This window comes from Cynocephalus volans, chromosome X (assembly GCF_027409185.1).
Source record: "Cynocephalus volans isolate mCynVol1 chromosome X, mCynVol1.pri, whole genome shotgun sequence".
In the NCBI taxonomy this organism is placed as follows: Eukaryota; Metazoa; Chordata; class Mammalia; order Dermoptera; family Cynocephalidae; genus Cynocephalus; species Cynocephalus volans.
In genome coordinates this window covers 2,248,430-2,272,915 of record NC_084478.1, presented here as the reverse complement: position 1 = coordinate 2,272,915, position 24,486 = coordinate 2,248,430, and the positions used below count along the sequence as shown (strand labels likewise).

Sequence of the window (24,486 nt, the reverse complement as noted above, 5' to 3'; positions counted from 1 at the left end):
AGTCAAAGGGCATTGGATGACCACACATTCTCCTCTGCCACACCTCCTGGAACAGCCAGCAAATAGTGGCTGATACTTGGGCAGAAATAGCTGTAATTTTAAGTGTGCACAGGAGCGTGGAAATGAAAATACAGCCCACCTTCTTGCTGTCTCCCTCTCCACCTGCCTGAAATTGGAGCCATGGCTTCTGCCCATCCCTACGTGGAGATATCCATCCATCGACCGCCAGGTGCGTTCCACTTCCCACCAAGAGAAGGCAAGTGCTGCCCTTTACACTGTACATTCAATGTTATCATTTCCTTCTCTAAAATGCTTGAGAATCGCACTTTACCGTGACTTCTCTCCTCTTTTCAACATGCGACGAGTGTCCTACGGGTGGCCCTGGTGACTATGGAAAGCGAGGCTCCCAAGTGATTATTACTCAAGTATTTCTATTTTAAGTAGGTTGGACATTAATCATACTTTGCTCTTGCCACCCAGGTGTGATTTATCTCATAATTCTGTAACTATATTTATTTCCTACATGCACAATCTATCTTGAGCTTAAAAAGGGATTTATTGCATATTATGCAAAGCTATGTAGCTTCATGATTTCTGGACCACTTTTACTGCTGTTTCATTAGTTTTATATGTGAAATATAGAAAGTATGGCACAACAACCAAAGCTGATTTTTTTCTTTTACATTTATTTTCAATGATTAAAACTGGTATATGACAGTTACACAGAACAGAGGCACTTAGCATGAAAAACGTTTAGATTCCACGTAGATATGCATGCCTGTGTGCATGTATGAGTGTGTGTGTGTGTGTGTGTGTGTACATAGTCACTTTTTAACAAGAATTACATTAAACTCACACTGAAACTCGTATATAGAAAACTTAATCGGGTAACAGTCTCCACCTCTACAAGAACTGAGAACGCTCATAGGACACACACCTTAAAATAGGAAGTCCAGGCTGTCTTAAAATTGCTTACATCATATGTAAATCCGTGCTGTCAGATGTGCAATTCTGGGACGACTAATCCTATTCATAAGTTTTAAGTTCTTTCTAAAATTGGGGAGCTCTTTTAAGTAATCTCTGCTTTCAATTCTCTTTGGAGACCTACCTCCCAATTCGTAATGGTGAACACAACACATGCATGTTTGGGATATTTGTGAGTCCTCAATATGAGTTTCAGATGGCAATAATGTCTTAATTGTTGGTGCTGTGTTTAGGGCACAGTCCAAAAGCTGTATCAACCTAAGTTTTACCCAACTATACAAATATGCTCAAACCAACTTTTTCTTCTTCCCCAAAGTACTACTAAAATAGAACTGAATAGATCGTATACTTTTTAGCTATCTGAGGATTTAAGATTGTCTACTCCAGTGAATAAAAAAAAGTATCAACCAAGGAAATCTATTTTGTTGCCTTAGAAGGTGGTACTTATAGAGTATCAAAGACTAAAAATACTAAGAAAAAGATCAACATCTGAAAATCACTATTTCTGTCTCATACTTTTCAAGACATATGAAAACTGTAAGCATTTCCTTGGGTAAAAAAAAAAAAAAATATCCCAAGATCAATTTCCCCTAGATCATTGTAACATCAGCAAGTTTGCACTTTCAAATGTCAAAATCCAGCCTTATTTTCTGCAGGGAATAATCATTTTGTGTGCACACATTGAAGCTTAAAGGGTAATCACCTCCATGGTTGGTGCTGGGAATATGTCATACCCACAGCACTCACAACAGTGTTTGCTTCATCCCTTCTGACATCACTGAGGAATTTAGCAGAGGTCGAGTTTCAAACCATAGCTTCTTCGAAGCCTGAACAGTATTCTTCATCTCTCGGAAGCTGATCACATTTCGTCCTCCCACCATCAAGAGACTGTGCTGTTTTACCACCGTTGTGCTTTAGGGCCCCATCAACAAGGTTAAACATCTGTGCATTATTGCACCGAGGTAGTTGCAGAAAACAGAACAGAGCTGGGGTCTCTCTGTGCAAATGAACAACCTATCTAACCCATCAAGCCCTTTTTTTTTTTTTTTTTACAACACAAGGTCTAGCTGTTTAACGTATCATTATCATTACACCCCAACCGAGAATTTCTTGTGAGGCAGTTCACGTGGTTCCAGCAGAAGAGCACACACTTTAGGTAAGCGGCCTATGCAATGAATAAAATATACTTTCCACAGGGGCGATACGTGGGGTTCTTATCTTGCTGGAGTTTTTCTCAAAGTGATTGGGAGACCTTGACATCTTCAGACATTCTGTGGTTCTGGAAAGGAAGACGGAAAGCAAAATATCATTGTTGGGGGAAAAAAACTATTAAATACCATTTTAAAAAGTCACATTTGGGAAAAATATTAGTTTTTAAAGCCCTGTTTTTTATGGTTTGCTATTTGTTAAGGGTTTGGGCCATCTTAAATGGATTGAGTAACTCTCTTTTTGGTTAAAACTAATTTGGGGGGCTGGCAGATTGGCTCGCTTGATTAGAGCACCGTGTTATAACACCAAGGCCAAGGGTTCGGATCCCTGAACCATCCAGCTACCAAAAACAAACTAACAAAAAACCAATAAACAATAAAACTATTAGTATGAACGCCTTTTTTTGGATATGGTCTCATTGGACTTAATAACCTCTGAACTGGGTGCTTTTATTAGCTCCATTTTACAACATGAAAACACAGCATGGTGCTCAAAAGTCCACTTTAAGGGATTGACACCTGCTGCCATCTATAACTCGGTCCCCAAAATTCTCTTCCTACAAGGTAGACAATCTTCAGGGCGGGACCTCTGGATGCATACAGTTACACAGGCTGTGTACCACATCACATCTCTCTCCATGGATGTGACCAGTGTGCACTGCACACCATCCTTCAGGAGAAAATATAACATTCCTGACACAGCTCAGGGCAGGCAGACAGCTGGGCAACACTGGCATAAATCTGGCATCTTAGACTTGACCTCACAGGAGCCCTGACTCTCATCTAGGTACCAAATGTAAACGCAGAGCTGCCATGCCCATATTTCTCGCGTGCAGGTTTTGCAACCAGCAAAGCAGCATAGACCCAGGATCCACTCACAGGTCTCTGTTCACCTTGTAGGGATCCCCTAATGGTGAACTGCCTTGTCTGAAGCCTCATCTGTTTTAAGCTCAGGAATTTAATGGAAGAAAAGCAAATTTCGGTGCTTGGTACACTTGATGACAGTATCACTGATGGGTAATTGAGGAAGTAGATGGAATATTTATCTGGTAGCCAAAAGGCAGGAAAGACCTTCCAGCCATTTCACTACTTTAACAAAAAAGCGATTCCACCTCAGACAAAAAAAATGGGCATGTTTCACATTCTAAGAGTCTCCAATTGTTTCAGAAACTGAACTGGCCCCCGTTTCAATAAAACTTTATTTCCATGAACAGCATTGAGCCTGCAGGCTGTGGTTGGCCGATCTGGCTTTCTCCTTAAAATATTGCACTAAAATATTATTCATCTTGATTCCTGAGTTTGTTGGCAGCAGCTTCCCACCCTTATACTCTGTGGTGGGGGGCACCAGTGTTTCACTCTGTTTACCTAGTTTCAGCCCTCAAAGAACAAGTGTTTAGAAAACGCTGCCAAAAATGCCACTGAAATTAGTGCACGGTGTCACTTGAATGATACCTCACGTTGCCAGGGAAGTAAGGCTGTTTTTCATAGACTCAGTTTTCCCTCCCAAAACTTTCAGGGTGGGGTGTTCTCAGACAGAACCTCACCCCAAAGGGAGGTGGATTAGCACCACCCAAAAACCAGCAGAGGGAGCCCGCAGGCAGGTTTTAGGATTTTTTTAGTAAACACAAATACTAAAGATAAAAACATTGGAAAAAGGTTCTGTTTCTGGTTCCCCACACGCACCACAAGGGAGCTGTCGGGGGGGAAGAGGCTCCAGAGCAAACCCCAGACAGATTCTGATGTGGGGAACCAAACCTCAAGAGACCCTGAGATGACAATTGGATCTCTGTTGCTGGACAAAGCATCCCTCCCCCTCTGAATGTGGTTTTGGAGATGTCTTCAGAGCATTCCTGCTGCACAGAGCTAACCCCGAGTGGTTTTTCAAACCTGAAAGTCTGGACCCAAGATTGACTCAGAAATCCACAGCAGACCCTCTGTTTCCCCCCAGGGTCTGGGTACAGCCTTTGAATTCGACAGAAAGGCTTATTTAGTGCTCTGTAGTTGGTTTTGGTATTTTTTGGCAGGGGAGGGGGTGCACAAAAATTTCAGGTTCAACCCAGATATTTTTCCTGACTCAGCTCTGACTAAAATTTCACTAAGCACAACACAAGACAAAACCGTATTAGGCCAGCCAAATGCAGCCGTCACGCTTATAATTTTCCAGTCTCTGTTAGCAATTTCAGATCCTTGGCAGTCCAACCAAATCTTGCAGATCAGAAAAACGGTTAAAAATATGCATACAAGGGTAAGCATTCTCCATTAAAAACTCATCTGATGGTTTCTCTCAGTCTCCTGTGTCCATGTTACACCTCAATTTAAAATCAGTTCATTTTCCAAGATATCTATATTGGACTTAACCAGAAATAACATTGCTAGTGAAAGACACCAGAAAGCACTTATTTATTTATTTATTCTTTAAATCAGGCTGTAGGACTAGCAAAACGGTGCTCAAAGGGACACTTGCCATTGGTCCTGAAACAATTACTCCTCCTGTTTGATCTGTAATAGCTGGCCGCTGCCCCCACCAGCAAAGCTACCACCACAGACACGATGGGAGACACGATTCCGGCTACCTTGTTTCCTGCAGGAGTTGAGAAAAAGCAAGATCGCCTGAGAAAAACATGGGCAGCAGGGAAAACGTCTATTTTTAAATAACTTTAAAAACGTCTATTTTAAATAACTTCACGTCCCTTGCCCTGCCCTCCCTCGAATCCATGGCGGGGAAGAGCTCTTAGGAAATGATTCTGCTTATACCACAAGCCAAGCATGTGAAACACATCTTACCCCCCCAAGACATCCAAGGCAAGTCTGTGCACATAGGAGGCCCTTGGTATGTTTTAATGTTCGTGGGTTGAATTCAATTGATTTGTACCTTTTTAGATATAGAATGTTTTCTTATACAAAAAATTGTATTATATATATATATATATAATAAAGTATATATATATATATATATATATATATATATATATATATATATATATATATATATATAGAAGCTCATGGAAAAATAGTTCAAAAGTTCACAGAAAAATAGAATTAAAGGATAATATAAATCTCTTCATCAACCTTTTTAAGTGCCCTTGTGTGTGGTTGGATGTATAGATAGACAGACAGACAGACAGATTAGATAGATAATAGATATAAATGATACAAACAGATAAATGAAAGAGGGAAATAGATATGGATGACAGATAGGTAGGTAGGTGCATAGATGGACAATAGATTTTTGAAACAACCACCCTTGCCCATGGCATGTCTTCGGACTGGGTCGAGCCCCACACAACACAGCAGAAGTGAAGCTTCACTGCTTCTTAGCCCAGCCACGCTTCTCTTCCGTCTCTTGGCACCCTGTCCAGCCCCCATGGGATCACTCCTGGCCTGGCCTCCTTAGGGGATGGGAGAATCCACATAAGACTGAGATGAGCTGTTCCCCCTATGACCCCAAATACATGAGGAGACACAGTCAATATCACCAAAGTGGCCGACCAAGCTTGCAGCTGACCACAGACAAGGGCGGGAGTCCAGGGTAGAGCAGAAGCGTCACCCAGATAAGTTTAGCTCAAATTGCAGAATCAACTGTGATCGTAATAAATGGCTGTTGTTTTGAAGCACTAAGTTTTGGAATCTTGTTACGCAGCATAGCTGGCTTATGCATACCACTTTCGTCTCTGCCATCCCATGCAAGTCAATCAAGTGCAATCATTTCTAATGACCCAATGGTCCTCCAAGCTGACCTCTTCTCTCCACCATTACTGTCTGGACTCTAATTCAACCCATCATTTCCAGTCTAGGGAACTGAACTGGTCTTGAAGCTGGTCTCCCTAACCCTTCGTGGGCTCCCTCTGATCCATTCTATGGATATGTATAAATGGGGGCAGGATCTTTCCTTTGATGTTTTTATGAAGTGCACACTCAACATCTGTTTACCTAGCCACACACGCTTCTGGTGTTCCCAGGTGTATACCCAGCTCCACCTGACACACTCTTGACACTCCGTGCTACTCCTGGACATCTCTCCCACATATTTGGGGCATTGGCTTGGGTATTGTTCCCTCTACGAAGCTTTACCTACTCCTACCCCACACTCTTCTAGGATCAGTCTTTTTTTTCTGATTGCTGCAGGAAGAAGCAGTTTTGTTCTACAAAGCCATGGGCCAGGCCTGACTGCAATCTCTTGGGCCTTTTTCTTTTCACCCCTCCTGTCCCCACCTTGTGGCCAAGAGAAGAAAAGCAACCATGGATTTTCCTAAACACGCCCACATACCCAACAAGTAGCAGTGTGTGGATACTGTGTGTGTATATTGGGATGAGAAGCAACTTCAGTCACATTCTTCTCCCCCAAAATTGACAACTCACAAAAGCCTTGTGGTTGCAGGGGAAGGCTTACTCTCAACCTCAGCGTAAACTTGAGCAGGGGGCAGCCCAAATTCCTAAGAGACTGGGACCCATTCTCCCAGCATGATGCAAAGTCAGCCTGCTGGGCTCCAACTGCTCCATTCTTTGACCTGCAATGGGGCTGACAGTGCACTTTGGGGCTTTTTGGGGGCAGGATGGCCATAACTTCCTTTCTTCTCTCCTTCTTGGGTTTCAAGTTTAGTACTTGTCAAAGAAAAGGGGATCAACGTGGTACCTCGACAGGCCATATAACTCTAGCCATCCTCTAGAACCTTGCAGTGAAGACTAAGAGGCATCTCCCAGCTCAGCTTGAAGACCAACCTTTGCCTCCTCTTTCTCTGAACTCCCATGCAATTCATGCTCTCCTGAAGCTCAGGCTTTTTTGCCCAGAAGTTTCTTTGCACACACAAAAACAGCAAGTGCTGCATGAATGCTGTTAGGTTGGAATAATAACAGAAGCCCATGCTGACCCTCCCAACAGTGATGAGCAAACATGTGCTCTTCTTGAAAACTCGGGGCTGACTGAGTCCAACACTTACCGTGAGAGTTGTCATAGGTTAAATGGCCATCTCCACCTGTGAGAGGAAGAGGACACATTCGTGTGCTTATTCAGAAGATCTCATACAGTGCCTCCTATTGCCAGGCACTGTGGAGAGGCTGAGGATGGGATAGAGAGCACAGCACATGGAAGTCCCTGTTTGCACAAAATTTGCATTCTGGTGGGGGAAGAGGGCAGAGTGTGAGCATGAGGAAGGGGGGATGTGAATGTGCATGCCTTTTCCAATGGTGATTAGTTGAATATGGGATAGTGAGGGGAGACAGAAATGCAGTTTTGAGTTCAGGGTGGGGGAATATTCACACATACACATACATGTGCAACACATGCATGCAAATACATGAGCACAAATGAATGCACACACACCACACAAACATGCATATGTGTGCTCACCCATGAATGCATATACACACATGCAACACACAAACATGTGTGCAACATGCACGTGTACATGCAACATGCAGGCAGAAAATATTTACTCTCAACACATGTGTACACATTCACATATGTACATATACACACGTGCACAGTGTGCACATACACACGAAACACATGCACACGTGTGTGCTCATGCACAAATGCATGCATGTACACAACTCATGCATGCACACATGAACATGTACATACAAGCACATGCATGCATGTATACATGCACATCAGGGAGTGTAAACACTTATAAATGTGCACACATCATCGAGCACACATGCACACATGTGCATGTTTATGTGCACACTTGCACTTGTTCATGAATACATGAAATCCACATGCAATCATGCAACACAAGCACACACCCACATGCACATGTCCACACACATGCACATATTCACATAAACACAGGTGCATGCATACACTGATAAGTACATATTTAAAGCACATACATGTACAACCTGCACATATAAATGTAACACTAGCATACCTGTGCACACGTGCATAACTCATGCACATGAATGCATGCACACACAAATATATGTGTGCATATAAACAACACGCATTTGTGCACACACACAGAATCCATGTGCACAAACACATGCATGCACACACAGGCACACACAAATGTAACACAAGTGCACATTTGCACGCATGCAAACATACACATGCACACATACACAAGCAACCTACATGCATGTACACACAAACACACAATCTACATTCACACATGCACACAGTCACACAAAATTTACATACATGTGTGCATGCACACACATGGACACATGCATACGTGAATGCACACACAGCCACACACAATAGACACTGGCACACCTGTGTACAAACACACAGGCATACATGCATGCACACACATGCACAGTCACACACCTGTGTGCACAAAATGACACCCGTAAGTGGACCATTATTCCCTTCAAAAAAATAAGGCAGGAAAGCATGCAAGACCTCTCTGTCAGCACATGCATTAGAGGCCCATTAGTTGCCATTCAGGAGACAATAGCAGCAGCTCCCCACCGGTGCCCAGCTGGGTATTAGTTCCCCGTGGATGGAGAGTGTCTCCTCACACACCCTGTAAGACAGAATTCCTTTACCATAAGTATTTCCATAGCGAGAGTCGGGTCTATAGCCCCCTCTACCTGCAGGGTAGAAAAGAGCCATGAAATGCAGGATAACCCTCGGGAAGTCTGTGTGATCTCACAGAAGGAAGCAAGCAGGCAAATCTGAAGGAGGATGCCATGAATGGTGGTGGAGCTAGGCTCTCCAGGTGTGTGGAAAGGGGAACTGTTGAGCGAGGTCGCATCTGACCCCACAGAGACCCTGAGCAGGCTGGCAACTGAGGCACAGCCCCAAAGAGCTGTGATCCCGACTTTGACATGCAAACGCATTTTCTTTGGAGTCAAACGCAAACCACATCCAATGTGGGTAGAAAAAAGAATGGGATAAAAACACAGGCATACATAGCAGCCATAGCACACGAACAGCAAAAGAGATTTCTCTGCTCCTTCTTATGTCTTGAGAGCAATTTCCAAAGACAGTCTTGAAGTTAAAAAAAAAATGCTCGGCACTGATTTTGAAGTGGAACAACTTGTGTGGGTACTATTTAAATACGAGGGATAATTTTATAAGTGCCTCATCCAAAAGGGTGGTGAGTGGCAGGGGCTGAATCATGCTCCCCCTCCCCAAAATCATAGGTTGAAACTCTTGCCCCCAGGACCTCAGAATGTGATGGTATTTGGAAACAAGGTCTTTAAAGAGGTGATTAAGGTAAAATGAGGTCATTAGGGTGGGCCCTAATCCAATAGGACTGGTGTCCTTATAAGAGGAGATTAGGACACAGACATGCACAGAGGGACGACCATGTGAGGACACAGGGAGAAGACAGCATCTACAAGCCAAGGAGAGAGGACTCAGGAGAAACCAGCCCTGCCACACCTTGATCTCAAACTTCCAGCCTCCAGGACTGTGAGAGAATAAATGTCTCTTGTTTAAGCTGCCCAGGGTGTGGGACTTTGTTATGTCAGCCCTGAGCAGACTCATACAGTGGGTATTAAACCCTCCAGCATTTAGAAAAGATGATTGAAACATTTTCACCCCATAATCAGGTGGGAGGACAGACTTAGGGTTCATGCTTTCCCTGGCACTCTTCATGAGGCAGGAACACGCCGAACACGTTTTACCACCTTCAGGGAGAAGCTGGGTGTCTCCCCCAACTGCCCTGGCCCAAACCCACACACCTCAGTGCTAATCCAAAGGCAGATGCATACCCTTGTCCCATTCAGGGCCAGAGAGCTGAGAGGTCCAGACAAGGATAGGAGGGGATGGTATTCTGCACAGGCAGACTGGAAATTAAAACCTGTGCCCCCAAACCCAAAGCTGGGATGTAGCGCATGAACTCCAGATGGGTCTGGCCCAGCTGCTGTTTGTACCTGGCTCTGGTCCCGCCGGTGAGCTCAGAGAGGTTTTGCAGCAGTTTTGCCTGAGGAATGAAACGGCATCCTGACTAGTGAACTTTAATCCACGTGGGGAGCCAGACAACATGGTGGGACCCCCTCCCTGATTTCCTGGGAAAGCAGGAAACTGGCCAGTGCTCCCAGGAGCCACGGGATGATTCGTTTCTTGCTAACTTATGACTATGGCAAAGAACAAGAGAACACGCTCCAGAAAGGCTCCTCATCTCTCACCGAAGGTGAATTTTCAGGCAGCCATGCATGGAGTAAAGAGGCTCATTCTCATGCTGTGGGGATGTGGGATATCTAATAATAAAATACTCCACATGGATGGCGTCTCTCTAAGTAGTCTTGTGGTCCTTTGCTCTGTTGCTTCCACCTAAACAAAGGTGTGCATGTGCATGCACATGCATGTGCGTGTGTGTGTGTGTGTGTGTGTGTGTGTGTCACTGCACCTGGGTTCCTAGAGAACAGAAGCAGGACAACCCAGAATGAAGAGAGATCAGAAGACCAGGCACCAGCAAGAGAGCTCCACTCACCCAAGACCCCCAGCTAGAAGGCATAGGGTGGAATGCAGCTGGGAGCCCTAAAAATGCTACCCTCTCCCACCTCTATGGCCACCACCCTGCACCCAGATCTGGGAGTACCATGACTGTTTCCGTAGCCATCGTAATTAGGGTAGCCGCCGCCGCCTCCTGTTGGAGAGAAAAAGTGGAGTTGGGCAACATCCGGACAGCTCAACGTGGGGTTTCCAGCAGGCGACCGTCTGCATGTCTGGCTCTCTGGTCATGGCACCAAAGCCATGCGAACCAGTCATCCCCAAGAGAGCCCCCACCCTATGGCCAACAGAACACCATTGAGGGTGGCCCTCCAATATTACATCTTCTGCATGAGGAAACTCACACCAAGCCTGAGCTCTCTCTATCAAAAGTTCTTTGTCTTCAGAGAACAAATATTTACCCCAAGGTCTCCAAACACAGGCTCCCATGCCTCCTACAGGGAAACTTTAGTGGGATCGGTCACTCCAATCCAGAATTGCCTGGATAAGAGGGACGACCCCACGGATGAATCCAAACATAAATGCTCTTAATTCCTCTTTATTAAGAACTTTTTTTTTTTTTTCTGATCACTATTGCAATAAACTCTAAGACAAAGAGATTTATTTATTGCATGTAAGCATCATGGAAAAGATTCCCAGACCCAACCTGCTTGTCCACTTTTGCAAGGTATCTGGGACAAGTCTTGAACCTCTTTGAAAATAAAATAGAAATATATAGACTAGAAACCTCTCATGCTTGAAAATAAAGCTATGAATGCTACACACTTCAGCACTGCATGTCTCTCTGTTTCATATTGTCTGTATATTTATTTGTATATGAAAGACTCTTTGTAGGCATTCGAGCTCCAATTATAAAGGAAACTTTATCCTAAAAGTTATACATAAAGTTTTATATATAATCTGTGTGTATAAAGATATGCATACATATCTTAATCTGTATATATACACACACACACACACACACCTAAAAGTATATATATATGTATATATAAAAACATACAAATATACACATATATATGAAGAAATACATGTACATATATAAAGGTTTAATATATGTGTGTGTATCAATGTTATGTACATACACACATGAAATATATACACATAGCGATGTATACAAAAGTATGTATATACATGTGCAAAGACATTTATAGACACATATGTTAATATATACATACATATATAAAGGTAGACATAGACATATAAAGATATACATATATAAAAGTATATACTCAGTGTATTTATAAAGGTGTACAAAATCTTTAAATAGTTCACGGAAGAATTTGCATTTTCTTTTAATTCAATTTTTTCATGAACTTTTTGAAGTATGCTTGTATTTATAACACAAATACATAAATATATATAAAATTATTTATAAACTTATATAAAAAGCACGTGTATCCTTATAAATATAATGATATATACATGCATATATAAAGGTATATATTCCTGTATATATAAAGGTATGCATGCACACACATATAAAATATATATGCACATACATAAAGGTTATATGTATATATACAAAGACTGGTATGTACATATATAAAGATATATATATACGCACAAATATATATACATATAAAAATATGTAAATATAGTGATATAAATATGTATGCACACAAAGGCACTTCAAAAAGTCTGTGGAAAAATAAAATTAAAAGATAATATAGATCTTTCCACGAATGTTATAAAGAACCCTCGTATAAAGGTGTATATATACACACACATGTAAAGATTTATAAGTGTGCATATACAAAGACTTGTCTATAAACATACATAGGTAAATATGTTTATATACAAAAGAATATATAAAAAATATATACACATAGATATATAGAGACATATATATATATAAAAGTATCTACAGACACTTAAAGATTTATAAGTATGTATATATATATGAAGACATGTCAATACACATATATAAAGATGGATATATACATAAGAGTATATAAAAGTATAATGATATATATATATATAAAGGTATACACACACACATAAAGATTGAAAAGATGCACATATATAAAGACACATCTATACACATGCATACACACCCTCACACATATGTAAGTTTATAGCGAAATGGCCACAAATTTTTAAATGGAATCTTTAGGTTCACCTGTCCCATTTCCAGCTTCTGTTTCATCCCCAACCTCATGACATGGACAAATCCACAGACCGCACCCCCCAGATGCAGCCATGGGAACTTCTCTGCCGTCACCAGCATCATCCCACCTTCTGCCCTCTGCCAACTATGCCCAAACAGCACCCCCTTTGGGCAAAGCCACATGGACAGAGCAGCCCCACACATACCTGCAGGTGGCCTGGGCTTGGGCCTGGGTGGGTAGCGTCCATCATCACGGTCCACGTCATTATAGTAACCTGCAGAGCAGAGCACACCCCATTCTGTCATGTCCTCCCGAAAGACCTGCTTCTAACCCATATCCTTTTTAGGGACCCACAGGCAGTTTATACAGAAGAGTGTTCTGCCCTGGCTGGCTCATTCCAGGGTGTTCATGGACACCAGGAATCAAATTCCAGGTGTCCTGGAGGCAGAAAGGGTGAGCTGTCCTGTCCTGGGGACGTGTGTTTTGAGAACAGATCAGCCTGCAGGGGGACCTCAGGTTGTGGGTGTCTACACATCTCCCCAAGGTATCTCCTGCCCACAGCCCTCCTCGGGGCTGAGATAAAGCTCAAGATCTGGTGTCCACATAGGGCCTGGAACCCTCTCCCTCAAAGTACCCCCTCTCTCAATCCCCTGCCTTTACTCTATTCCTGGACGGCCCTGGCTGCTCCCAGCTCAGGGCCTTTGCGTGTCCCGTGCTCTCTACTCCGTCTTGGCCTTTCTTCCTGCTCAGCCCCTTGCTATAGCCACCTGCACCCTGGACAGAGCCAACATCACCTCCCACCACAGCCCCGTCTGGCCCTGCCTTCCTCCCCGGCCAGTCATCTGCTCCGGACCCTCGTCATATGCAAAATAAAACCCACATCCCTATGAGAGGCTGGAAGGAGAGACGTCCTGTCCTGACACCTCTTTCTGCTGCATCAACCAGAACCCCCTTCTGAAGTTCCTCCTTCAACATATGCACCCTCCTGCCCCCAGCCTTGGCTAATTCCCTGGTCAGGATCTCAGCTCCCTAGATGCCCACAACCCCTTCTCCTCCTTTCCTTTCGAGTCCCTATCTACCACAGCACCAGCCCTTGTCTCTCTTGGCATCCCAGTGCCAGGACTCAGGAAGGCAAGTGCTAGAGAGTTCAGAGTTTAAAAGTCCTCCACAGGCACTACCAGCCCCCGAAGAGTTATACACATCAGTACATTCATTCCTGCTCTGTTCTGTTTGAGGTGTGAGACCTTCTTTCCTCCTCAAGAGCCAGACATGCTCCTGCAATGGCATCGTCCCACCTGCTTGGCCAGAGCTTTCTCAATAACCTGCCAATGCTGATTTCCAAGCCTCATTTCCTAAGATATCCTTTGGTCCCCTGACAAAGTTCTTTCTGGGGAATTCACCTGCCCCCCTGCCTTCTCATGGCATGTGTCATAGACTGAGCTACTGGGGCCCTAATGAGATCCAAGGGGACCTTCTCATGGTTTGTGAATCTGATTATTCAGTCTCAGACTCTTTTATCTCCAAGCTTGGTCTATATGGAGATAACTTGGTCTTTGTACGTCTCTCAGAAACCTTGAAGACATGTACCACTGTCAGTCCAGGATGAAAAAAACATATTGGTGGGGTTTATTTAAACTGTGAAATGCAAAAGACAGAGCATGGTTGTTCTGCTTTGCAACACCAAAGCCTCAGCAAAGCCTCTTCAGAGCTCTGGGGACACCAGTACATGAGTGTCCCTAAGCTGGTCCTTCAGAAGAACAAATCTGTGAGGCCAATGACATAGTAGTACCTAGTAGATTAAATGCAAGGCTCTGTGGAGTTCAAGAGATCTATTGCACCTGCTGAACTAAAACGTCTTTGAGTGGGAAGCATCCCAGAAAAACACCCTTAATTCATGTCTTGCTGGATGCATGCTGGGAATCATAAGACCACGAGCCTTCAGGGGTGGAGAGCAAATGGATTTGAAGTTCTGTACCCAGACAAAGAGATTTAAGGGCTAGTCCTACATTGCTGAATGAACTGTTTGCCCATTTGGACTCTGGCACTAATCATGGGACATATCTTCACCCACCCGGCTCCTGGTTTAGCTTCCGGAAATGGGGACGTAGCATTTAATGGCGGGCAAACATCCACGCCTGGGTGAAATTCTCACTGTCATTAAAGAAATAAGCTGACAGCATTGCGTGGCAGTGCATATAGGAAAATATCAAATGTTGCAGACAGAGCAGAGGGATGCAGAGGAGGGGTGGCTGGAGACAGGTGGGTGGACAGGGACCTAAGTTTAGGATAAGGCGGTCCATTCTTGGAGATGGAGATTTGCAAGAGGTGGGGAGGTGGGCAAAGGTGGCAGCATGTTTTCTGAAGAAAGAGCACAAATCTTTAGTTACAAGACCTGAAGGAAATGGCATCTGGGCACATCCAGAGGTTGGTTAGTTGAATATTATGATGAGTGCATTGGACCCTAGAAAAGCAACAGCATCCAAGCAACATCCAGAGACAGAGAGAGTTGGAGTCAGGGGAACTCCTGACTGCCAAAGCTGATAGGAAGGACACCGGGTGTATCTTAGCTTTCACCAGCATCCCTGCAAATGTCCTCACACATTTGCCCAGCAGTAGAGTCATAGAGTCTCTTCCACCTTAAAGGACCACCATCCCTTTCCTGAATGGTCTGCTCATCGATCCATGGTGAGGCTCAGTTTCCAACACTGAGACAGGAGATGCTTTAAGAGCACGGGCACAGTGACCCCAAATAGCTCTTGAGAGTGAAATCAAAAATCAACAGGACACCCAAAACAAAAACCAACAAAGGACGAAGAAATGAATGTCTTCCTCCATCATAACGTGAAACATCTTCAAGTGAATTGTACTTTCAGTCAATTACGCCGAAAAGAAAATAAAACAAAATAAATAAAACATATTTGCCATCAACATACTGAAACCTCAGGAGCTGGTTGGTAGCAGAACTTGCAAAATAACCTCTGTGCCTTTCAAAAGCAATCGGTATTTCACCATCAAAGCTAGAGTTTTAAGTCATTAAATGTAAAAGTTGCATGCAAACACTTCTGAAATAGATCTTAACGTTCATTATGTTTACCTCCACTATTGCCAGGATTTCCAGGCTGCGGGTGAGGGTGGGGTTTTGGCCTTGGGTAGATATCTGTTGGAAAATAACATGGTGATTTCAGAATAATAATGACATCTTTCGTGTAATGAACCATCTCTACATAAGAATACCAAAATACACACAAATTTTTTTTAAAAAAGGATATTACAGTTTATTTATGTCTGTTGCTCATAGCTTTTGTAGAGCCTGTTAATTGTGCAACCAACATTTACATTAATGCCTGAAAGAATAAAGTTTTAAAGAAAAATCATTTTCATTCCCAGAAGGTACTTGCCTGGCTCTTATGGCAAGAAGTCCATGGATCCCTGAAATTAATAGGGTAGATACTCTGCTGTGGATGTTTCAATGTTTAGGGATATTACAAATGCCAGACTGTTTACAAAAGCCAGTCACCAATATTACAAAAAAAACCCCATATCTTTTATAGTGTGTTATACAGTCAACCTTGGTTGCATGTATTCTTTCATTTAAATTAAAAAAAAAAAAAAAAAAAGGCTCCCTGCAATGCCCTTTGCTCACCCTTCAAACTTACCATGAGCTTCCTGCCCCGGGACCTTTGCACATGATATACTTCTGCCAGTATTTCCCTCCCACTGCCTATCTATCACTTTACACACTCCGTACATATTTGAAAAACCCATTTGCTGCTTGGCAAAATATCAACTCATTCCTCTTCTCTCAGCTCAAGTGTCCTTTGTATTTAAACAGCTGAAATAAATCAATCAATGCAAGCTTTGTGTGCAACATCTGGTCGGCATCTCTGTTGCTTTGTGCAGCAGGACTGGAAACTGGATTTTATGTTTCCACGGCCTGCTACTCACGGCATCTGGAAGGTGCTCTCTGCATTTGATTAAGAGAGAAATGACATTAATTTGGGGCAACATGCAAGGACTCCATGCTCAAAGTCCTTCTCGAAGACAGATATCTCAGGATACTAGAAGTCCATGCTGAGCACGTGTGCTTCTCACTTCTTAAAAGAGACTCTCCTCTCATGTCTTTAAGATGATACAACTGTGGGAGATGGCAGAGCCTCGGGGACCAGGCAACGAAATCCAGGCTGGACACTTGTGAGCTTTGGTTCACGAGGCAGGACGCACAGACCCAGAACTTATGTGCTGCATATATGACTTGGCTCAGGGTGGCTCTGGGTGCCTCACTTCGAGGTCACTCACTGCTTGCCCAAACCTTCGTCCCCTGTGAGCTCTCTCTTCTTCACCCGCAGCCAGCATCTGGATTTCTCCTGAGGTCTCTCTCCCTGGCCTGTAGATGCTGACTTCTCCCTATGTCTTCCCATGGTCATCCCTCAGTGCATGTCTGTGTCCTAATTTGTTCTTATAAGGACACCAGTCCCATTGGATTAAGTTCCACCCTAGTGACCTCATTTTACCTTAATCACCTCTTTAAAGACCCCATCTCCAAATACCATCACAGTCTGAGGTACTGGGGCTGAGTGTTTGAGCATATGAATTTGCAGGGGACAAAATTCAGCCCATAACAATCATGAAATTCAAAGTGTAGGAGTTTTTCAAGAAGTACCTGTTGTTTCTGTGGGATCAGCGGGAAGATTAGAAAGGTTTATTGCAAACCCCAGAGACACAGTACAGTAGACACTGGGGCAGACACTACCAGCCCCTTTATCACCACTTTGCTCTACTTTGTAAGCTGAAAGCTAAACGCCTTGATTTTCCTGCCTCCTGTGCAGCTAGGTCTGTTGTGCCCATCTGGCCAATGACATATTAATACCACAGCCTGGGTGACTAAAAGAGCAGACATTTATTCTCTCATAGTCCTGGAGATTGGAAGCCTGAGATAAAGGTGTGGCTGGAAGTCTGAGATCAAGGCGTGGAAGGGCTGGTTCCTACTGAGGCCTCTCTCCTTGGCTTGTGGACCCCATCTCCTCCCTGTGTCCTCACATGGTCGTCCCTCTGTGTGTGTCTGTGTCCTAATCTCCTCTCCTTATGAGGACAGTGGGCCTGTTGGATTAGGACCCACCCTAGTGACCTCATTTTACCTTAATCACATCTTTATAAACCCTGTTTCCAAATACTGTCACATTCTGAGGTCCTGGGGGTTAGAGCTTCAACCAGTGAATTCTGGGGGACACAATTCAGCCTGTAACAGCTTTCATCAAGCAGAATCCACGCTCCTCTCTGTATTACTTTCAAAACAACATGGATGCAAGTGCTGGGGTCAGATTAGAGAATCAGAGTAATATTGGGGTCTCTCCAGGGGGACAGGCACAGATAGGAAGAGGAAAGTTAACAGGAGGGCTGAAAAGTGTAACAGAACCCCCAGGAGAAGCCATGAAAAATGAGCTGAATCCAAGACGACACCAGCAGAAAAGAATCTGAGGTTCCCCTGAATCTAATTCTAAGGGAGGGACACCTCTGGGGCTTTGAGGATGCCTGTCACTGAGGGGAGATAGAGAACGTGGAAAGTCCTAGAACATTCCACCTGTGGGGCCTTTCTCTATGTAGCCCATTAGTAATTGCCTTCATTGTCCAACAGAATGTTCCAGAACACCCTGACTTGAAGGGAGTTTTCATGCTGCTTTCCAGGACTTTTCTTCCTTCTCAAGATACACATAGTGGAGTTTGGGCTAGCCTGGGCTGGTTTGGGCTAGCCTGGGTCAAGCACACAGTTTAATGTGAAGTTCTGTTCCTACATCACAGTATTCATACAGTAGACCTCCTTATCTGAGGTTTTGCTGTAGTTACTGGTGGCCAACTGCAATACAAAAAACTATTATACAGAAAATTCTAGAAATAAATAATTCATAAGTTTAACATGTTGAAATCTTGCATCATCTCTCTCCATCTGCCCCGGATGTGAATCATTCCTTCATTCAGCAGATCTGTGTTGTCTACACTGCCTGCCCATTAATCACTTGGTAGTGGTCTGGGTCATCAGATCAACTGTCCTGGTATCTCAGCGTTTGTGTTCAAGGAAACCTTACCTTACTTTTATTATGTTGCATTGTTATAATTGCTCTGTTTTGTTATTAGTTATTGCTATTAATCTCTTTTTATGCCTAATTTATAAATTAAGCTTTCTTATGGGTGTGTATGTATAGGAAAAAAACACAATATATGTGTATGTATAGGGTTTGGTACTCTACATGGTTTCAGGATTCCACGGGGGTTCTTAAGGGGATGGCTGTAATTAAGTTCTGTCTGACTTTATTTTTCCTCTTCTCTGGGTGTGTATGCTGAATTTGCTTCTTTCCTGCATCAAATACTCCAGGGTCTCATGTCCCATGCAAATGAATAATTCAGTACTGACATTCTAAAGGAACCCCACAGCTGGATTTAAGCACAGCCTGAAACCAAAACCAGAAAGCAACGTTCTTCTTAAATGTGGCATGAATCAGAAGAGCCAGCTCTGAGTCACAGAGGGTCCCCTCCCAAGCTTGCGCCTCCCCTGTCCCTCGGGGTCATGAGTCACTCGGGTTTGGGAAGTGTTAAGTGCCCAAACTCAGGATGTTGAAGGATGGTTAGCATTTAAAGCTCTGGCAGTCCACACAGAGGGAAGTCCAGAGCAATTGGTTTAACCCAGAGTTTCCCAGACAGATTTGAGCAGGAATCACTTTCCATGAACAATTTCCATGAGTGTTTTGCAGAACAGCCAAGCTCTATGGGACAATAATTTTAAAAAGACCAGGACAATATGAGAGAGAAGGTTGACAGTACTGGAGATGTTAATAACACAAAGGAAAAAATCCAGAAAAAATTTGGTATCGTCTTTGTTGGGTCTTAGTCTTATTTTTAATGACCTCTTGTATGAGAAGATGAATTTCTGTTCATCTGAAAGTGGCATGTTGGGACAGACTGAACACACTGTTGAGCTGTTCAAAGCCAGAACTAGCTTCCAGGAAGCTTCCAGAAGTCTCACGACTTAGCTGGCTTCATGCTGCTCTGGCCAGATTTTAAGTTTTCAGGGTTGTTGAACAGCCAGTGTCCTTTGTTGTTGTCACTGTTGAGTTGCCTGTTCTTCAGCGGCATGGGGAATGAATCCATGAAAGAAGCATCTGCCGATGTTTTGGAAAAGTGGAGAAACTAAGACTAAATGATATAAAACACACAACTCAGGTGGGTGTTTTTGAATGGGAAAACCAAGCTTATTTGGAACATTGAAAACAAGTTAGAAAACAATGTTGTCTTCTAGTCCTATTTGTTTTCTGCGACAATAGTGGGAATTGTCCTTTGAGTACACCATAGTTTTCGGGTGTCACAGCAAAGAGAGAATGAAATTGTTGGTATCGATCCAACCTCCTTGCTACCTGCTAGTTAGGAATGGAACTCAAGGCCTGGCCAGGGGGCTATTATGTACGTATTTCAAAAGCAGCCAAGCTGGCACACCAAGTAAATAAAAGGCAAGCTGCATCAAACCCAATTTGAAAGGAGTCTGAAAGGTCAGAAGACTTACTTCCACTGTTGTCTGGACTTCCAGGCTGTGGGTGATAAGGTGGCTTTGGCTTTGGGTAGATATCTGTGGAGAAAAGGACATTGTGCTGTTAAACAGGAAAAACATCCTTCCTTTTGGAGCAGCCTATGAAACAAGCGCATTAATATGATGATTGGTTTTATATTTTCTTCACACGTCCGCTCACAGCGTGTTCACAGACTATCATTGTCTGGCTAAAAAATTACTTAGCCACTAGATGTGAAACCTCAAAACCTATTTTTTTTTTAAAGTGTCACTTTTGTTCCTAAAAGCTAATTTTCTTTCTTCAAAAAAAAAATTGATGCTGTTGCCTGCAATTATAGTGGCAAGTACCCCAAAGGGGAATTTAAGAACTGCTGAAGAAAAATTTACCCACAGTCCTGATGCGTGTTCTGATGGTAAGACCCAAAGCCTGCTATCAGTGTCAAAGTGCTCTCACTTACAAACTCATTAGCTTCCTAGCCTTTCAAGCACTATTAGCTTAAACAAATAGGATGTGCTCTCAGTTAAAAATAAAAGCAGAGAAAACATACAACCAAGAAGAAATTGTATTTCATGCTATTTGCAACTATTTTTTTTCTTTTGCAAATAGTAAATGCAGACTCACCAACCTCTTTTCCAGAGAAAAAGGCTCAAATCCTATGCTAGAGTGGGCAGGTGCCTCTCTAAATGATTTTTAAAACATGTACCACACACGTATGTATCCATCATCAATATACAGTTGTCTTTGCTGCGTGTTTAAACAGACATCAATGTTCTCTTACTATAGATACTCTGATTCTACCCGTTTCTTTTTTAAAAACTGTATATTATATCTTTGAGATGCATTTATACTGGTGCCATAACTATCTTCTCAACACCTCCATCACCTAAGTTTCCCACAATGATCTTATTGAACATTTAACGTCCTTTTTTCTTTTGCAAATGATACTACAATCAGCTTTCACTGGCTTGCTTTTCTGCATGTGACCATGTGGGTGAGTTTTCACTGTGTGTACCCTGAAAGCTGAATTGCAGGGGATATGTGATGTGATCATATTCAAATGTCCCCAAATGTCTCAGTCTTTTCTTTTTTTTTTTTTGCAGCTGGCCGGTAAGGGGATCTGAACCCGTGACCTTGGTGTCATAAGCCTGTGCTCTAACTAACTGAGGTAACCAGCCAGCCCTCTTCAAGTCTCTGAACCATGTTATAATGCCACCAGCAATTTGTGAGATCTTTGGCTTTTTCAAATCGTCATTGCCAGAACTTTAACGGGCCTTTTGGTTTTTAATTTTACTTTTCATTGACAAATAATTGTATATATTCATGGGGTATGATGTGACTTATACATGGCGTTTATTATTAAGGACAATTGTTTAAACAATGGTTTATTTAAACAATGATAAATTTAAACAGTGGTTTAAGTTGGCTTTTCACTAAATGCATGTGGCCTTCACCATATTTTTTGTAATACATGTCTCTTTTGAGATGCTTCACAGAGAGCGTCTCCCTCTTTTTACCCTTGCTTTCTTTTTTTCTGTTTGGTTTTTGGTAGGAGCTATCTATATATTTTATATACTAAACCCCTACTGGTTATATAAGGGGCAAGTAGCCTCTCTCAACCGGCAACTTATCTTTTTAATTTTGGAGTATCTGCAGTCAAGAGTAATTATTATTATTTTTAAAACTTAGGCATATTCTGACTTATCCATTTTAAAGACTCTGTGCTTTTTATATTTTATTTAACATAGTCTTTATAACCTTCTCTTCTATATTATCAAAATACATTAAAGTGTTCCTGTTCACATTCAGGTTTATAAGCCACCTGGAGTTTGTTTTTAAGGATTTACATGAGGTTGAAGTTTAATTATGCATTATTCACGAGAAAAACCCATTGTCCTAAGCTTGACTCTTCCCTTCATTTTCTGTAGTGACGTGACCTGACAGTTTAGTCCTGTCCTCTCCACTGGGAGAGAACCGCGTGGCTATACGGACACACATAGAGGCTATAGCACAGCAGAACATTATTCATGCGAAGCCCACCGTCACCCCCAGGTGTGGACTGAAGCATTGTTGGGGGGCAGAGGAGGGACAAAGGCTACCTTTAAAAATTTTTTTTAAAAAATTAATTCAGGTGAAATTCACATAACGTAAAATTAACTCTTTTAAAGTGAACAATTCAGGGCATGTACTGAATGCACAATACTGAATAAAGACCACCTCTAGTTCCAGAACATTCATCATCCTAAAAGGAGACCCCCACTTTCTGTCCCCATGGATTTGCCTATTCTGGATCTTTTCTACAAATGAAAACATACACTCTGTGGACTTTTCTAACTTTCTTCTCTCATTCAGCACAACATCTTTGAGGTCCATCCGCTTGGTAGCAGGTGTCAGTCCTTCATTTTTCAAGGCTAAATAATATCCTACCACATGGGTAGACCACATTTTGTTTATTCACTTAGTTGATGGACATGGGTTGTTTCCACGTTTTGTCTATTATGAATAGTGCTGCTGTGAACATTCATGTAAAAGTTTTTCTTTGGACACCTGTTTCCAGTTCTTTGGGGCACAGACCTTGAAGTGGAATTGCTGGGTCCTGTGGTCATTCTATGTTTAACTTTCTGAGGAATTGCCACACCATTTTTCTACAGTCGCTGCACCATGTTCTGCCCCCACAGCAGTGTAGAAGGGTTCCAATTCCCCCACACCCTCCCACCACATATTTTTCATTTTTGGATTTTAGCTGTCTGCGGTGTGTTGATTGAAATGTGTCCCCCAAAGTCCATACACTAAAGCTTAATTCCCACTGTGACTGTTAAGAGGGTGGGAAATCCTATTATGGTGATTGAACGCTGAGGCCTTGAAGAGGTGATTGGATTGTACGACCATGCCGTAGTGGATGGATTAATAATGGTGGTCAGGGGCATGGTTCTGAGGGCTTTAAAAGGAGAGCACATGACAAGTTAGTCTCTCTCTCCCTCTGCTCCACCATTTTCTGCCATGTGAGACCCCTGCATTGATGTAAACCCACCCCCAAAGAAGACTCTCACCATAATATTCCCTGGACTTTGGACTTCCCAGCCTCCAAAACTGTAAGCAACAAATTCCATTTTCTTACAAATTACCCAGTCCCAATGTATTATGTTATAAGCAACAGAAATGGACTAATACACCATCTTAGTGGGTGTGAAGCACTATCTCACTGTGGTTGGCATTCACATTGCCGTAATGACTACCGTTTGCTTCTAACAGCTGCTCACTGGTTCATTTTTTTGCACCTTGTTGGTACACTCCACAACCCTGTAGAACATCCTCACCCATCCCTTCAAAAACATTGGTTCAGGGCTGTTGTCTCTGTTGTGCTCAGCCAGAGTCACTCACCTGAGTTGGGCTTCTTGGTGGGTTCTGTGAAAAAAACAAAAAAGAGGGAGAAAATAAATCCAATAAGTATCCAAGATGTGTCAGCAGCACCAAGAAAGGCCCAATGAAAAACAAAAAGAAAATGACAAAGCACAAATAATAAATAAATAAATAAGGGATATGAACTCAAATTGCATTTAGTATTTGGAGGAAAACAAAAAGGAAGCATCCTGTAAACCTGTGCTCAGCAGTCTGCCTTGGGGATGTGTGGATATGCACAGGTAGGTCAACATAGCCAAGAGCATCCAGGCCAGCTGGGCATGCACCTGTCGCCACATGCATCAGCAAGGCGAGCCTCGTGTCTGCAGAGCTGCGGTCCATGGTGGTAGAAGAAGCAATAGGAAAGATGGACAGAGGTTCCCTGCTTCTAGAATGATGCTTCCCATCACTTTCTCTCATTAATTCATTTTATTAATTCAGCAAACATTTATTGAATGCCCACCAGTGCCGGAGAGTGTGCAAATGGGGACATGCACAGTCACACAAGCAGTCATGACACCATGAGGTCAGCATTTGTAGTGGATTGACTTAGGTCCCCCCCAAACTCCCAGAGGCTTGAATTGTGTCCCCCAAGTTTTACGTATCAGAAACTTGGCCCCCACTGTGACCATTAAGAGGGTGGGAAATCCTATTATGGTCATTGAAAGGTGGAGCCTTGAAGAGGTGATTGGATTGGTAGGACCGTGCAATAGTGAACTGATTAATAATGGTGGTCGGGGGTGCGGTTCTGAGGGATTTAAAAGAGACTGAAGGAAGAGGTTACTCTCTCTCTTTCTACTCCACCATTTCACAAGGTGATACCCTTGTGTCAC

At 42.9% G+C, this 24,486-nt stretch overlaps 1 protein-coding gene across 1 annotated transcript in view; it reads right to left on the bottom strand.

Annotated features, from left to right (window-relative positions):
* Positions 1–713: 713 nt before the first annotated feature.
* XG (Xg glycoprotein (Xg blood group)) overlaps positions 714–24,486 on the bottom strand; it is a 43,793-nt gene continuing 20,020 nt past the window's right edge. Inside the window, exons 3-11 of the mRNA XM_063083948.1 lie at positions 23,636–23,659; positions 20,254–20,316; positions 15,799–15,861; positions 12,910–12,978; positions 12,866–12,868; positions 10,685–10,732; positions 7,130–7,165; positions 4,657–4,773; positions 714–2,263 (exon numbers count right to left, since the gene is read on the bottom strand). Coding sequence (XP_062940018.1) covers positions 2,247–2,263; positions 4,657–4,773; positions 7,130–7,165; positions 10,685–10,732; positions 12,866–12,868; positions 12,910–12,978; positions 15,799–15,861; positions 20,254–20,316; positions 23,636–23,659 — 440 coding nt within the window. The 3' untranslated portion in view covers positions 714–2,246. The remainder of the gene's footprint in view (positions 2,264–4,656; positions 4,774–7,129; positions 7,166–10,684; positions 10,733–12,865; positions 12,869–12,909; positions 12,979–15,798; positions 15,862–20,253; positions 20,317–23,635; positions 23,660–24,486) is intronic.